The 13,617-nt window shown below is 41.3% G+C and overlaps 2 protein-coding genes across 7 annotated transcripts in view; one reads left to right on the top strand and one right to left on the bottom strand.

Moving 5' to 3' along the window:
- Window positions 1-9,110, top strand: part of CCT5 (chaperonin containing TCP1 subunit 5) — a 15,986-nt gene extending 6,876 nt beyond the window's left edge. Inside the window, exons 4-11 of the mRNA XM_006769457.2 lie at window positions 657-855; window positions 3,076-3,268; window positions 3,351-3,500; window positions 5,516-5,635; window positions 6,224-6,409; window positions 7,008-7,145; window positions 7,245-7,437; window positions 8,754-9,110. Of these exons, the coding sequence (XP_006769520.1) occupies window positions 657-855; window positions 3,076-3,268; window positions 3,351-3,500; window positions 5,516-5,635; window positions 6,224-6,409; window positions 7,008-7,145; window positions 7,245-7,437; window positions 8,754-8,881 (1,307 nt within the window). The 3' untranslated portion in view covers window positions 8,882-9,110. The remainder of the gene's footprint in view (window positions 1-656; window positions 856-3,075; window positions 3,269-3,350; window positions 3,501-5,515; window positions 5,636-6,223; window positions 6,410-7,007; window positions 7,146-7,244; window positions 7,438-8,753) is intronic.
- The window catches only part of CMBL (carboxymethylenebutenolidase homolog (Pseudomonas)), a 29,239-nt gene that overhangs the window by 213 nt on the left and 15,409 nt on the right, over window positions 1-13,617 (bottom strand). Inside the window, exon 7 of one of the 6 annotated variants that reach the window (XM_006769462.2) lies at window positions 6,492-6,607. The exons of the other annotated variants lie outside the window; for them this stretch is intronic. Coding sequence (XP_006769525.1) covers window positions 6,601-6,607 — 7 coding nt within the window. The 3' untranslated portion in view covers window positions 6,492-6,600. Of the gene's footprint in view, window positions 1-6,491; window positions 6,608-13,617 lie in introns of those variants that run through there. 6 annotated transcript variants of the gene reach the window in all.

The following is a 13,617-nucleotide window of genomic DNA, read 5'->3' as shown; positions in this document are numbered from 1 at the left end:
TTTTTTTCTGAAGTTTTGAAATGTTAAAAACTTGGGGAAGATTAAAGAGATGTTTTTAATGTTACCTTTTCTGCACATAGAATTTTAATTCATTCAGAAATCTTAATTGGATATCAGACACTGTTCTACATGTGCTTAGAGTGCATGAATTTCATAGAACGGACATACCTGGCCCAGGAAACACAAGAGTTTTTCCCTTTATAAAAATGTTTCCACATTACATTCTCTAGTTACATTCTTTACATCATTGATAGTTGAACATCCATCTATAATGGGAGACCTGTGACCATTGCTAGAACTGAAACAAGAAACTCTTTTTTAAAATAGATTAGATCAGCGGTTCTCAACCTGTGGGTCTCGACCCCTTTGGCGGTCGAACGACCCTTTCACAGGGGTCGCCTAAGACCATCCTGCATATCAGATTTACATTATAATTCGTAACAGTAACAACATTACAGTTAAGAAGTAGCAACGAAAATAATTTTATGGTTGGGTCACAACATGAGGAACTGTATTTAAAGGGCCAGAAGATTGAGAATCACTGGATTAGATAGTCTCAGCCTCTAAGATACTTCCAGCTTAATTCTAGAACTTTCAGAGTTCCAGGGCAAAGTTTTAACGTTTCCTGAACCGGTTGTGCATTATCTTGTCTGCAGTCTTGGCTGGTGCCTTGTTGGAAGAAGCCGAGCAGTTGCTGGACCGTGGCATACACCCCATCAGGATCGCTGATGGCTATGAGCAAGCCGCCCGCATTGCTATTGACTACCTGGACGAAATCAGCGATAGTGTCCTTGTTGACGTGCAGTACACTGAGCCCCTGATTCAGACTGCGAAAACCACGCTGGGCTCCAAAGTGTACGTTCTCGCTGTTAACGGGCAGCAAAGTTTGTACCTAAAGTCAATAAGAAAGGACCGTGGTGGCTTCATATTGATGAGTTTTTTTCTGTTCCTATTGTTCTTTTGGTTTTGCTTTGTTTTTAATGTGGGTGTAGACATATTCAACATAAAGCAAAATATAGTTTCATGGTTATCTTTTTAAATGATTTAAGATTTCAGATACCATTTCAATTACTGGATTTCCCTTGTGGTTTTTCCAGAATTAAAAGTAATTTATCGCCATAACCGGTTTGGCTCAGTGGATAGAGCGTCAGCCTGCGAACTCAAAAGTAATTTATTGAGTAGTTTATTAAAATGTTTCAAAGCTTTCAAAAAAAGGTAACATTCCCCCACCTGTAACCAGTGTTGCAGTGGAAAATTCTGTAAGGTAGGGCCCTAGGCCAGTGATGGCGAATCTTTTGAGCTCGGCGCGTCAGCATTTTGAAAAACCCTAACTTAACTCTGGTGCCGTGTCACATATAGAAATTTTTTGATATTTGCAACCATAGTAAAACAAAGACTTTTTTTAATATTTATTTTATATATTTAAATGCCATTTAACAAAGAAACATCAACCAAAAAAATGAATTCGCATGTCATAGGTTCGCCATCACTGCCCTAGGCCAAGCATGTCAAACTCAAAGGCTAACATGGGCCAAATAAACAAGGTTTAAATTTATGTGGGCCACACAAAAAAAGCTCAAAGAAATTTTTTGATATTTGCAACCATAGTAAAACAAAGACATATTTTTGATATTTATTTTATATATTTAAATGCCATTTAACAAATAAAAATCAACCAAAAAAATGAGTTCGCATGTCATAGGTTCGCCATCACTGCCCTAGGCCAAGCATGTCAAACTCAAAGGCTAACATGGGCCAAATAAACAATGTTTAAATATATGTGGGCCACAAAAAACAAAAGCTCAGTTTTCATTGAAAGGTAGGTTTATTTCGATAAGAGACATGCTGAATACAAAGGGCTGAAATAAGTGAGTAATCGTTAACATAATAGAACATTTTGATAAAAATTAATATTTTTCTCTTGAGCATTAACTTACCAGACACTGAGTAACTGCACAAATTAATAAGAGTAATGCAAATAAACCTATTTTTCTTGTTCTCTGAAAGCAAAATATTTCCTGTTGCGCACATCAAACAAGTCAGTACAAGACTAATGACGTGGCAATCGGCTGCTAAAATATTCGCTGCTAGTGCTGGTGAAGAGAAATGGTGCGCCTGCACATAAGGCGCGTAAGGGAAATGAATGCAACGCCATTATAGTCATCAGTCATTAGCGAACGTAGTTCGTTATTAATAATTATGTATAACAGGATGTTGTAAAAATTAAGTTACAAAATTTTTATTAAAACATTTTTTACACGCTGTTATATTGGTTGGGTCGCAAAAATACTCATTGTGGGCCACGAGTTTGACATGCTTGCCTTAGCCAGTTTGGCTCAGTGGATGGAGCGTCTGTGGACTGAAAGGTACCAGGTTTGATTCCAGTCAAGGACATATGCCCAGATTGTGGGCTCGAGCCCCAGTGGGGGGCATGCAGGAGGCAACCGATCAATGATTCTCTGTCATTGATGTTTCTATCTCTCCCTCTCCCTGTCTCTCTGAAATAAATAAAAATATACAGTTTTGTTTTTAAAAAGAAAGAAAATTCTGCAAGATAGGATACCACACTAGTTCACTTCCCAGTAAGTGTTACACCTCATTCAGATAAGATTGGCTTTTCCTGGGTGATTTCTTTCTGATTCTGTTTTAGACTTATAAAATACTAATAGTATTCTTAAAAAGTAAAAGTAACAGTCTTAGGAAAGTCTTTGTTCTTTTCATACTTCAGTAGTCTCTTGTGTACATTCATGTAGGGGGAAATACTAAATTTTAGAGTTAGTGAAAATAAAGATGTAAATTTTTTTTTCCATCCAAGTTTCCGGTTCCCTTTGGATCCGAGGTTAAGAATCCCTTCCCCCCCACCCCCACCCCCCAAAAAAGAGTCCCTGTTCCAGACTGTTGACAGTACAGGTTCTGATGGCATTCCTTTCTGAAACTCTGAGCATCATTTTATAAAATATGTTTGAGTTGCAATATATTAACTTGTATTTGAGTTACCATATTACATTATATGGTCTACTTTGGTTTCAGTAACTTAAGTGAAAATGAATGGTTTGTTTTGCATATTTTCATTAGGGTTAACAGCTGTCACCGACAAATGGCTGAGATTGCCGTGGATGCTATTCTCACTGTGGCCGATATGCAGCGTAGAGACGTTGACTTTGAGCTCATCAAAGTAGAAGGCAAAGTGGGCGGGAGATTGGAGGACACTAAACTTATTAAGGGCGTGATTGTGGACAAGGATTTCAGTCACCCACAGATGCCAAAAGTAAGTCATTGCCTTTCACAGCTTCATCAGGCTTTTTTTAATTCTTAAAGCCACCAACAGATGATTCTCTTCTTCCCCATAGGAAGTACAAGATGCTCAGATTGCAATTCTCACATGTCCATTTGAACCACCAAAACCAAAGACGAAGCATAAGCTGGATGTGACCTCTGTGGAAGACTATAAAGCCCTTCAGAAATACGAAAAGGAGAAGTTTGAAGAGATGATTAAGCAAGTAAGTCTCCCCATGCCAATAAATTTGCAAGATACATTTTTAAAGGAATTGTCCCCTAATAAAACAAAAGTTATTGATTTTTTATTTCCTCAAAGAAAATTCTCTTAAACCACTGAAGTATGTGGACTTCTCCTTTCTGGCTTGTTATTTCAAACAAACTTTTATAGATAGCTATTTGGAAGAATTCTGAAAAATATAGTATGCTATGTACTACTATTCTGTCTCCAGCTGTGAAAAATAAACTTTCTTCGACCACACACTGCAGTTTTCATTGGGCAGTTAGATTGCATATGCTAGTTCACAGCATCCCTCCTCCTTCCAATCCTGAACTTCATTATTTTATAAATACAGTGGGGCCTTGACTTACGAGTTTAATTTGTTCCGAGACCGAGCTCGTTAACTCAAATTACTCTGTCAACTCAATGCAAAAAATCGGCTGAGAGACAGCTGGTATCTCAAAAAACTCGTTAGTCGGGACACTCGTAAGTCAAGGCCCCACTGTATCTTCCCCTTTTGGCTGTTACTTTTCTTTTTTTTAGTTCTTACTGTTTTACATGTGTATGCTCTGTGGCATAGCAGTCTTCTTTGGGACTCTGTCCTTGGCAGTTTAAAACAGCAGAACTCAGAGATAGGTGAACATAGACATTATCATAGCAAGCAAAAAATTGCGTTTGGTTTTTTTTAGTGGGTATTGTATTCATTTAGTCCCTCATGGTATGTTTCTGTATGCCTACTTTAAATCAGGCCCTGAGATACAGAACTGAACAAAGCAGAGCTCTTGCTCTTAACACTTTAAGCACCCAGCCTGTTTTGTCTTCTGGATGGAAAGTATAGTGTCAGTCACCGGTGACTGACATGGGCCTTAACGTGTTAAGGTGCAGAATAAGGGGAAAGTGGGAGGGGCTCTGTGACAGACACTGGCATGTGAAGAGAATGCTTGGAGCTGGAGCGTGCTGGCAGGAGTTTGTAAATACAGGTCCCTTACCTGGATGGTCAAGGGAATGCCGGCCAAGATGCAGTGGAGGAAAAGCATGGGAACTGAGGCCAAAGGATTTGGATGGACTGTGTTGGTAGATACGTAGGTGCCAGAAATGATAATGGGAGTAGTGAGGGGGCCAGATGCTATCGTTTTAAAGAATGAGAGGGAGTGACTCAAGAGAAATGGGGTGGCAGTGAGGAGCAAGAAGGATCCCTCTCCTATTTTGAGCACATGGAAGAAAAAATAGCCCGTTGAGTAGGAGTGCAGGGGACAGCCAGGGTTTGTTCACAGCAAGAATGTAATGGAAAAATTGCAACAAGGAATTTTCTGTTAATGCACTGAGTTCCAGTAGTTGGAGAAGGAAGGAGAGGTGGAGAGCCAGGTGCAGTGGATGACCTGGGAGTCTTGGGTGAGGACAGAAGTGAAATGGAGGCTGTGGCTGTGGCCCAGTTATCGCAGGTGATCACTAAGGGAAGGAGGGACAGTCGGCTGTAACCATGTGTCCTTGGGCCGAATCATGAGCCATTTGCAAAGGGCGAAGGATCTTGTTAGAAGCAGGATCGTTTTTGTTGGTCTCTAAATAGGTCTATCCATGAATCCACAAAGGACAGCCCACTTAGGTGAGAAAAGCCAGTTGCAGAGCAATGTATATATCTAAAATGTTCTGTTGAAACACACGAGTGAATGAAACTGCTTCATAGGTTTTTGTGACAGGGCAGAGCTGTTACCCTTGATTTCCTGGAGCTATCAGGGTATTTAGCTTTGTTGACTCTTATTTTGCTTCACTATAACAATTGAGTTCAGTATGAATTACTGATCTTTAAAGCATAGTTTAAAAGTGAGGTGGTTCCCATTGACATGTTCATTATTTAGGATACGGAGCTGACCGAAAGTAGTTGTATGTTTCCTTTTCTGTGCTTTATTTCAGTTTACCCACCTAACCCAACTATGCATCTCACCTTTTTTAACCTTTTTTCAAACATTAAAGCACAAAGAATACTTTTTCTTAATATGATTGTGGCATGTCTTTTCTCAGATTAAAGAAACTGGCGCTAACCTAGCTATTTGCCAATGGGGCTTTGATGATGAAGCGAATCATTTACTTCTTCAGAACGACTTGCCTGCGGTTCGTTGGGTTGGAGGACCTGAAATCGAGGTAGGGAAGCTCTGTGGAAAGAGACATCTGAACTTAGGGCCGGACCTTACAATGCCTTTATGTATCTTGGGGTTGCTTTGATAGCACTTATCTTAAATTACCAAATCATGCTAAGGCTTTATAGATTAGAGGAGGATGGGCTGGGAGAGAGAAAAGTACTAGGATCTTTTTTATAGTTTTACTAATAGTGCCATCTATTCTGGTGTTCTGTGACATATGCTTTCCATAGAACATCTTATTTGGCTCTCAAGGGTGGTCTTACCCACTCTGTGTCAACCGAATCCCAACAGCCATCCTAGACATGGTCTTTACCTGGACTACATGGCTTCATTGGTCCTCGCTGCAGCCTGGTTTGCAGAGGGACGGCTGTGCAGGGTGACAGAACCAAACCAAGACACTCGGCTCTTCAGAGCTTTGTTCATTTATCAAGGTTTTTGGGGGGGGTTGAACTTGAATTTTTTTAGCCAGAATGGGGCAGCATTAGTAGTGAACAAGGTCATAAGTCGTGTTCAGTTCATTTGTGACCAGTTGTGAAAGTTTTTTGTGGACCAACATGTCTTCCTTCTCTTCCCGACCCACTCCAATTAGTTGATTGCCATTGCAACAGGAGGGCGGATCGTTCCCCGCTTCTCAGAGCTCACAGCTGAGAAGCTGGGCTTTGCTGGGATTGTAAAAGAGATCTCATTTGGGACAACTAAAGACAAGATGCTGGTCATTGAGCAGTGTAAGAACTCCAGAGCTGTAACCATTTTCATCAGAGGAGGAAATAAGATGGTAAGAATTCAGTTATTCTACATATTTTGCAGTTTTGATGTATGGCTTGGCTTTGCCCGTAACGTATTAACAGAGACACACTTACCATAAGTAAAACAGGATCATTTTTCTCAAAGAAACGACATATTGTGGTATTAAATTATTGAAGACCGTGTTCCATTGTCTGTTCTACAAGGCACATTTGCCTTTCTTCAGTCCCTTGGGTAGAAATAGGAAACCTAAGTAAATAACCATTGATGATCTCTCCATTTTCCTACAGTGGATTTTTAGTGCATCATAATGACTGATGCATTGGGAGGTTTTTCTTTGTCGGTTTTGTTTTGGTGACCCCTTATCTTGGTTGTATGTCTTGGAATGAGTCACTGGCTACCTGTTTCATGGGTTTTGACTACATTATAGGGAGAGGAAGTAAAAATAGAAACCATCTGATAACAGACATTCCGGCAGGCTCTCTGCATTTGTTTTAACCAAGCTGGTTCTAATGGGGGAGATAGGAATATTTTTAGCAAGCACTTACATTAAACCAGAGGTGCCAGGTATTTGGCTCTAAAATGAATAAATCGAGACCACATTAATTTAGGCAGAACTGTTTCCCTAGATCATCGAGGAAGCAAAGCGATCCCTTCACGACGCCTTGTGTGTCATCCGGAACCTCATCCGTGATAATCGTGTGGTGTATGGTGGAGGCGCTGCTGAAATCGCTTGTGCTTTAGCAGTTAGCCAAGCAGCAGATAAGGTAAAATGCACATGGGGGCTCATGAAGGACTAAGACGGTTCTGGTATGTGAGGCAGCGATGCTTCGAAGCAACCGGGTGCTAGACTGAACGTAAACAAGAACATTGGCAGTTTAATAAGTGTTCGATCTGATGCCATGCGAGCATTCGCCGATGCCCTGGAAGTCATCCCCATGGCCCTCGCTGAGAACAGTGGCATGAACCCCATCCAGACGATGTCTGAGGTCCGAGCCAGACAAGTGAAGGATAAGAACCCTGCTCTTGGGATTGACTGTATGCACAAGGGTACAAACGGTGAGGAGTTGTTACACCTGTGTGCGGGGCTGTGTTTTAATTTAAATTGAGTAGTTCCATCCTGCATGGCTATATAGTATGTAATGCTTACTGTGAGGTTATCGCAGCTTTTGTAAGACTTAAACACACTTGAGATATTCAGGTCCTGAATTTCAGATACTTGATTTGATTGCAACTACAATGTGGTATTTATACCAGAGATAGCTTCCAATTTCGTCTGTTTTTAGAAAATAATTCTTGCTTTTTTTACACAAATGTCTGTCAAAGTGCTTTGGTTCTGGGTCTTTCATAAAACAGCCCTGAAACTGACTTAATTTACAGCTTATTCTGTGCTTGTATCGTTGTTCCTCCTGTGTGAGGGGCTGTGTTTTAATTTAAATTGAGTAGTTCCATCCTGCATGGCTATATAGTATGTAATGCTTACTGTGAGGTTATCGCAGCTTTTGTAAGACTTAAACACACTTGAGATATTCAGGTCCTGAATTTCAGATACTTGATTTGATTGCAACTACAATGTTGCTTCCAATTTCATCTGTTTTTAGAAAATAATTATTGCTTTTTTTACACAAATGTCTGTCAAAGTACTTTGGTTCTGAATCTTTCATAAAACAGCCCTGAAACTGACTTAATTTACAGCTTATTCTGTGCTTGTATCGCATAAATTACGGGGAGTTTTATAAATGGGATGTACCGTGGCCACGTGAACAGTTTACTTGCTGAAAGGTAGTGTAGCGTGTGCTTGTTGAAACAGTGGTCACCCCGGTTTTTGTACTGCTGTGCTGTGTCTGGAGTTGTACAGAACTGGACAGTTTATGTTTTCACTTAGAAATGTTTAGATATGTTTTGCTCTTCATGTCAAAGCCCAAGGATGTTATAACAGCAACAACTGTCAGACATTTAATTTTTTTTTAATTTGAATGCTTAGTTGTGCTTAAATTTACCATTTGTAGGTCTTATAATTATCCTATACTTCAAGTACAGTCAGATTTCACTTATTTCGGGTTTACTAAGTTATATAGTGTTGGATGCTCTGTGGGGTGAGATGTCACTGAAAGGTTTCACTTTTTAGTCACCTAGCATTTTAGCTTAAAACTGAAGAGAGGTGCCCCCTGTTCCAACCCCCACCCCTAGCTTTCTGGTAATAACCAGGTTCAAATTCCAGAATGTCCTTGGCAGTAATGAAATTTATTCCTCAGAATTTAGCTTGCTTCCAAATTTGTAATTCCTGCCTTTTAGTCTGATTTCATTAATCAAAACAAGTTTTCAAAATTAAATGTCTGATATTTTAGGATAACCAACTTATTTGTATTTTTCAGATATGAAGCAACAACATGTCATAGAAACCTTGATTGGCAAAAAGCAACAGATCTCTCTTGCAACACAAATGGTTAGAATGATTTTGAAGATTGATGATATCCGTAAGCCTGGAGAATCTGAAGAATAAAAAAATTTAAAATAAAATGTAGTAACAACCACTACTGCTACGATTAAATAAAAGGGTGTCTTATGTATCTACGGTTATTTATTTTGTTCTTTTTTAGACACTGTAGATGCTATAATAAAACTAGTTGTTTGGTAACCATAGTTTCACTTGTTTAAAGGTGTGTAATTGTAGGAACACTTTCTCACAAGCCTTTGTATTCGTTATATTAAAGGGATCTCTTTAAAAACCACCTTTATCTTTTGCTCTTGAAGTTTTGTTTTGTTATTCTTTTAAGATGTATCTTTATTGATTTCAGAGAAGAAGGGAGAGAGAGAGAAACATTAATGATGAGAGAGAATCATTGATTGGTTGCCTCCTGCATGTCCTCTACTGGGGATCAAGCCCACAACCTGGGCATGTGCCCTTGACCAGAATCAAACCTGGAACCCTTCAGTCCACAGGTTGGCGCTCTATCCACTGAGCCAAACCAGCTAGGGCTGCTCTTGAAGTTTAATAAGCATTCACTATAATCAAATATTGCCTTCATTCAGGGAGTTATTTTAATAAGCTCTAGGAACTATTTTAACAACTTAAACATTAGGATTGTTCTCAAGATTTAACATTGAGAGGAGTATGGGCTTGATCCTCTTAAGTGTATTTAAATGCTGCACCTACCTCAATGGGTGGATCTTTTGATACTAGAGATCTGTCATAGGTGGGTGTTTCTACCACAAAATGATGGGCTATCTTAAGTGCTATTAAGTTACATTGATATAATCTAGGATATTACTGTGCTCATGAGACGAGCACTGAAAGTTTAATCTTCACTTAATCCCTATTGCTTTATTCTAGTTCTTGGCCGCCCTGAACACAAGCCATTTTGTGTGGGGAGAGGGCCACCTGGGCACAGCACCTGCAGATACCTAGAACAGTGAGTGAGAACCCATTTGAAGTTATCAGGGCAGAACAAGTGGAGGGTAGAGTGAATTCTAGAAAATAAGGGAGAAATGGATCCAGTGGGAGGAAATACCTTAGCAATTGCCATGAATGGGTAGATTGGTATTGGCTTAATTCTGTACTGAGATACACTGCCCACTGCAGCAGTGGCTGCCATTACCACAGGCCACACAGTAGCCCGTTCTGAAGACTTGAGTTCAGTTGTCTCAGTTCTCATCCTGTGAAAAAGATGCATTTCTTTTATTACCAGGTGGGATTTGATCACTTGCTAGACATCTCGAGGCCTATAAATTGTAGAGCCAGGTCAAATCCAGATGGTCTAAGTTCCCCTCTCATCCCCTGTGCTATTTTGTTTGTGTATGTTTCTATATTTTCTAAAATATTGTTTCTTACAGAGAATAAAGTTTACTTATGTGCTACTGTTAGGCAGGAAGTTAGACATGAGCGGCTGGGGTGGGGCCTGCCCTGGGGTCCTGAACAAGGTTCAAACCAACATTGCCTTCTGACTGCCTCTAGGGCGGCCCAGCAGCCAGCAGACCACCAGTAGGCAGGTTCTGAACCAGCTGGTTCTTGGCACAAGCTCAGGAAAACAACATGATCTCATTTGGACCTTACTAGGGTCCTGGACTAATTATAATAAAATTGTATTGCAGTTTTTACACGCACACCTGTGGGTTTTTCTGTGTGCATTATGGATAAGGGCATGCACAGAAAAAATACATAACCTTTTTCTGTCAATCATCCTTGAATGCAAATGACAGTCTCTACCTAGATAATCCCTTATTTAAACCCAGGAGTTTGGGGCCATTTCTCTCAAATGTCCCACTCCTTTGCACAGAAGAAATACATAACCTTTTTCTGTCAATCATCCTTGAATGCAAATGACAGTCTACCTAGATAATCCCTTATTTAAAGCATATAACCCAGGAGTTCGGGGCCATTTCTCTCAACTGTCCCACTCCTTGGAGTGTATCTTCAATAAATCCCGCTTTGCTTTACTTTCATTTTGTTAAAATCTTTGTGTTGACAAGAATAATTGAAGTCCCAGCCGGTAATCCCAATTGGTAAAACCACTAGGGGTAGGGGTTTGCTAAGACTTGTCAAATTTCCTAAAATCAGGAAATTATTCTTCCTGACAAGTATCAGGGTCACCTTCTGTGAACCTGGACACTGACCAGTCTGAACCATTGAGTCATGGTGTTTTCTCTGTTAATGCATTGGTTTTTGTGTTTTTGCATTAGTGGTTTTGCTAAACAACTGTACTGTGGATTTCAGGATAAATGCTAATATATCTTCCTAATTTTAGAATGTCTATGGAACTAGACAATTGAGTATTTCATCATACAATGGATTGTGAAGTCACACTGCTAAAATTTGCGCTACTACATGCTGGGTACCACGTCAGGTTGCAACTATTCTGAGAGCAAGTTCTCATCAGACATAGCCCTGCTTGAGAAGTGACTGGTAGTCCTGATGAGCTGATTTACAAGGACTGATTCCAGCCTGCAGAGAGCAGCTTGCTTTGGACCAGAGCCTGGCATGAAGGGGTTCGTGGTTGTGAGAAGAGCCACTAAATCACTCTTCCCTTCTGAAAATGAACCTCGAAAATGTCCCTGGTGCTTTTTGTGATTGAAAGAAGAAAGTACGTGGCCTATGAATCGGAAACCATGTAGAGAGATAGTTTCACAGATGTTGACTTTAATTAAAAGCCCCTCTTCAAGGCAGCATTACTTTATCTTCAGATCCCAAATCACTTGTCAAGTTTCACACCCCTTGTACTTTAGATGACCCCCATCTCATCCCATGTGTGTCAAGAGCAACTAAAGGAACATGACCCCAAGGTGGATTTATTTAATGTTTGTCAAATAGTCTGGTTGTTAGTAACACTCAAAAGTGCAAATGCCGCCCAGCTGGCCAGTGTGGCTCAATGGTTGGGCGTCAATCCCCAGCATGGGACCACCGATCATGCATGTTTTTCATCCATGTTTCTATATCCCTTCCTCTCTCTAAAGCCAGTTTTAAAAACTTAAAAAGTACAACGCCTCTGGAAGGGCTGAGAGAGTGGTCTGTTGCCTGTGACTGAATGTCTTTAATCCTTTTGTGTCTTTCTCTGTTCTTGTGAAGTAGCTCCACCAAAGGATTGAGAGTTCAGGATTGAGGGCAATGGCGGAAATTAAATAACAAATTATTAAATTGTTTGTAAGCACAAAGAAGTATTAATCCATTTCAAGTGATCTTGCAGGCACCCTTGCAAGATGGGGCCATCTAAATCACTAGAAAAGAGGGTACCAAAGACAGCTGGCTACTTAGGAAATGTGCAGGGTCGGCAAAAGCAGAGAGAACCTGACAGCAATAGTAAGTGTTAAACGTTTGTTGTGTCCTAAGTGCTGTTGTTTGTTCTATAGGTATTAACAGTGGTTTTCAAAGTGGTCCGTAGGCCCCTTGGGGTCCCGGACCCTTTCAAGGGGCCATGAGGGCGAAAGTATTTCCATGCCAAGTTTATTTGCCTTGTTCATTATGGACATTAGCACTGACCGTACAAAGGCAACGGAGGATAACATTGCTTTCATGTTAATGTGAGTGGCCAGTAGCACCAAATCGTACCAGTTAGTAGTCATGTTCTTCACCCCCACACACTAGGGGAAAAAAGCCATTTTCACCGAAGGATGTCCTTGATCAAGCGATACAGGTTACCACGTCATCAGCTCTCAGCCCTTGAGTGCACGGCTTTTCAGTGTTCTGCGACGTAGGTGTGTAGAGATCCATGCAGCGAGTGTGGTGGTTGTCTCAGCTGACCTAGGCCTTTGTGGAACACCAGTTGTACTTCCAAGAATGACTAATGAACTGCTTACTCAGACTTGGCTATATAACAGACATTTTCTCAAAAAATGAATATAGTGAGCCTTTCACTTCAATAGAGCAACTATCTTAGCTCAGTTACTCTACTGAACTAATCGGCACAGACTGAGGGCTTAAGCAATAAACATTTCTCACTTCCAGTTCTGGAGGCTGGAAGTTCAAGATCAGGGAGCTGGCAGACCCAGGGTCTGGTGAGGGCCTGCTTACCAGTTTGTGCACAGCCCTACTCGCTGCACCTCACATGGCCCAGAGAGGGAGAGAGCTCGCAGTGATGGTCTCCCCTCAACCTTTCTTTTTTTTTACGTTTTGAAATTCCTGTGATTTTCATGGAAGCTCTAGTTGTCTTCGTGCATCCCCGATTCCTCTATCTCCTCCTCTCTGAAGGATGTGTAGTCCCCACCCTAACCCAAGGCAAGGTATGCTGGTAATATTTCCATTATTCCCTGCCCGGGTTACCTCTGAGCTGACCTCAGATACTTAGTTCACTGTGTCCATCTAATGGCTCTGGACTCCCTCCTCTCCATTCCCCAGCCTGGGGTCAAGCCACTCACTGCTCCCTTTTCCCTCCCTCTCCAAAGAGCCCATCTGTCACTCCTGCTGCTGTCACAGCTGGGAATCTGCAGCCCCACCCAGCAGTGAAAGAGACAGAGTGGACTTGGCTCCCTGAGGCTACAGGGCTCCTTGCTCCCCACCTTCCACGGGTTTCCCTCCAGAGCCCCAGGGCTGACAAGGAATGGCCCCAAGTTGGCCCTGGCACATGGGGACGAAATACCCCCACCCTCCACCCAAGCAAACCCCCTTCCCATCCTCCCACCCAGAGAAGGGAGCCTCCTGAGGGCCCAGGCCTGTGTGGGCTGGAAAGTAAGCAGCCCTTCTGGTGTCTGCAGACCGAGAGGGTCCGGTGGGAGGACAGCTCCCTGGTCTAGGTTTGTAGTTTGCCA

This window comes from Myotis davidii, unplaced genomic scaffold, assembly GCF_000327345.1.
Source record: "Myotis davidii unplaced genomic scaffold, ASM32734v1 scaffold143, whole genome shotgun sequence".
In the NCBI taxonomy this organism is placed as follows: domain Eukaryota; kingdom Metazoa; phylum Chordata; class Mammalia; order Chiroptera; family Vespertilionidae; genus Myotis; species Myotis davidii.
The sequence above is the reverse complement of the archived record's forward strand: the minus strand, read 5'-3'. Positions and strand labels throughout refer to the sequence as shown.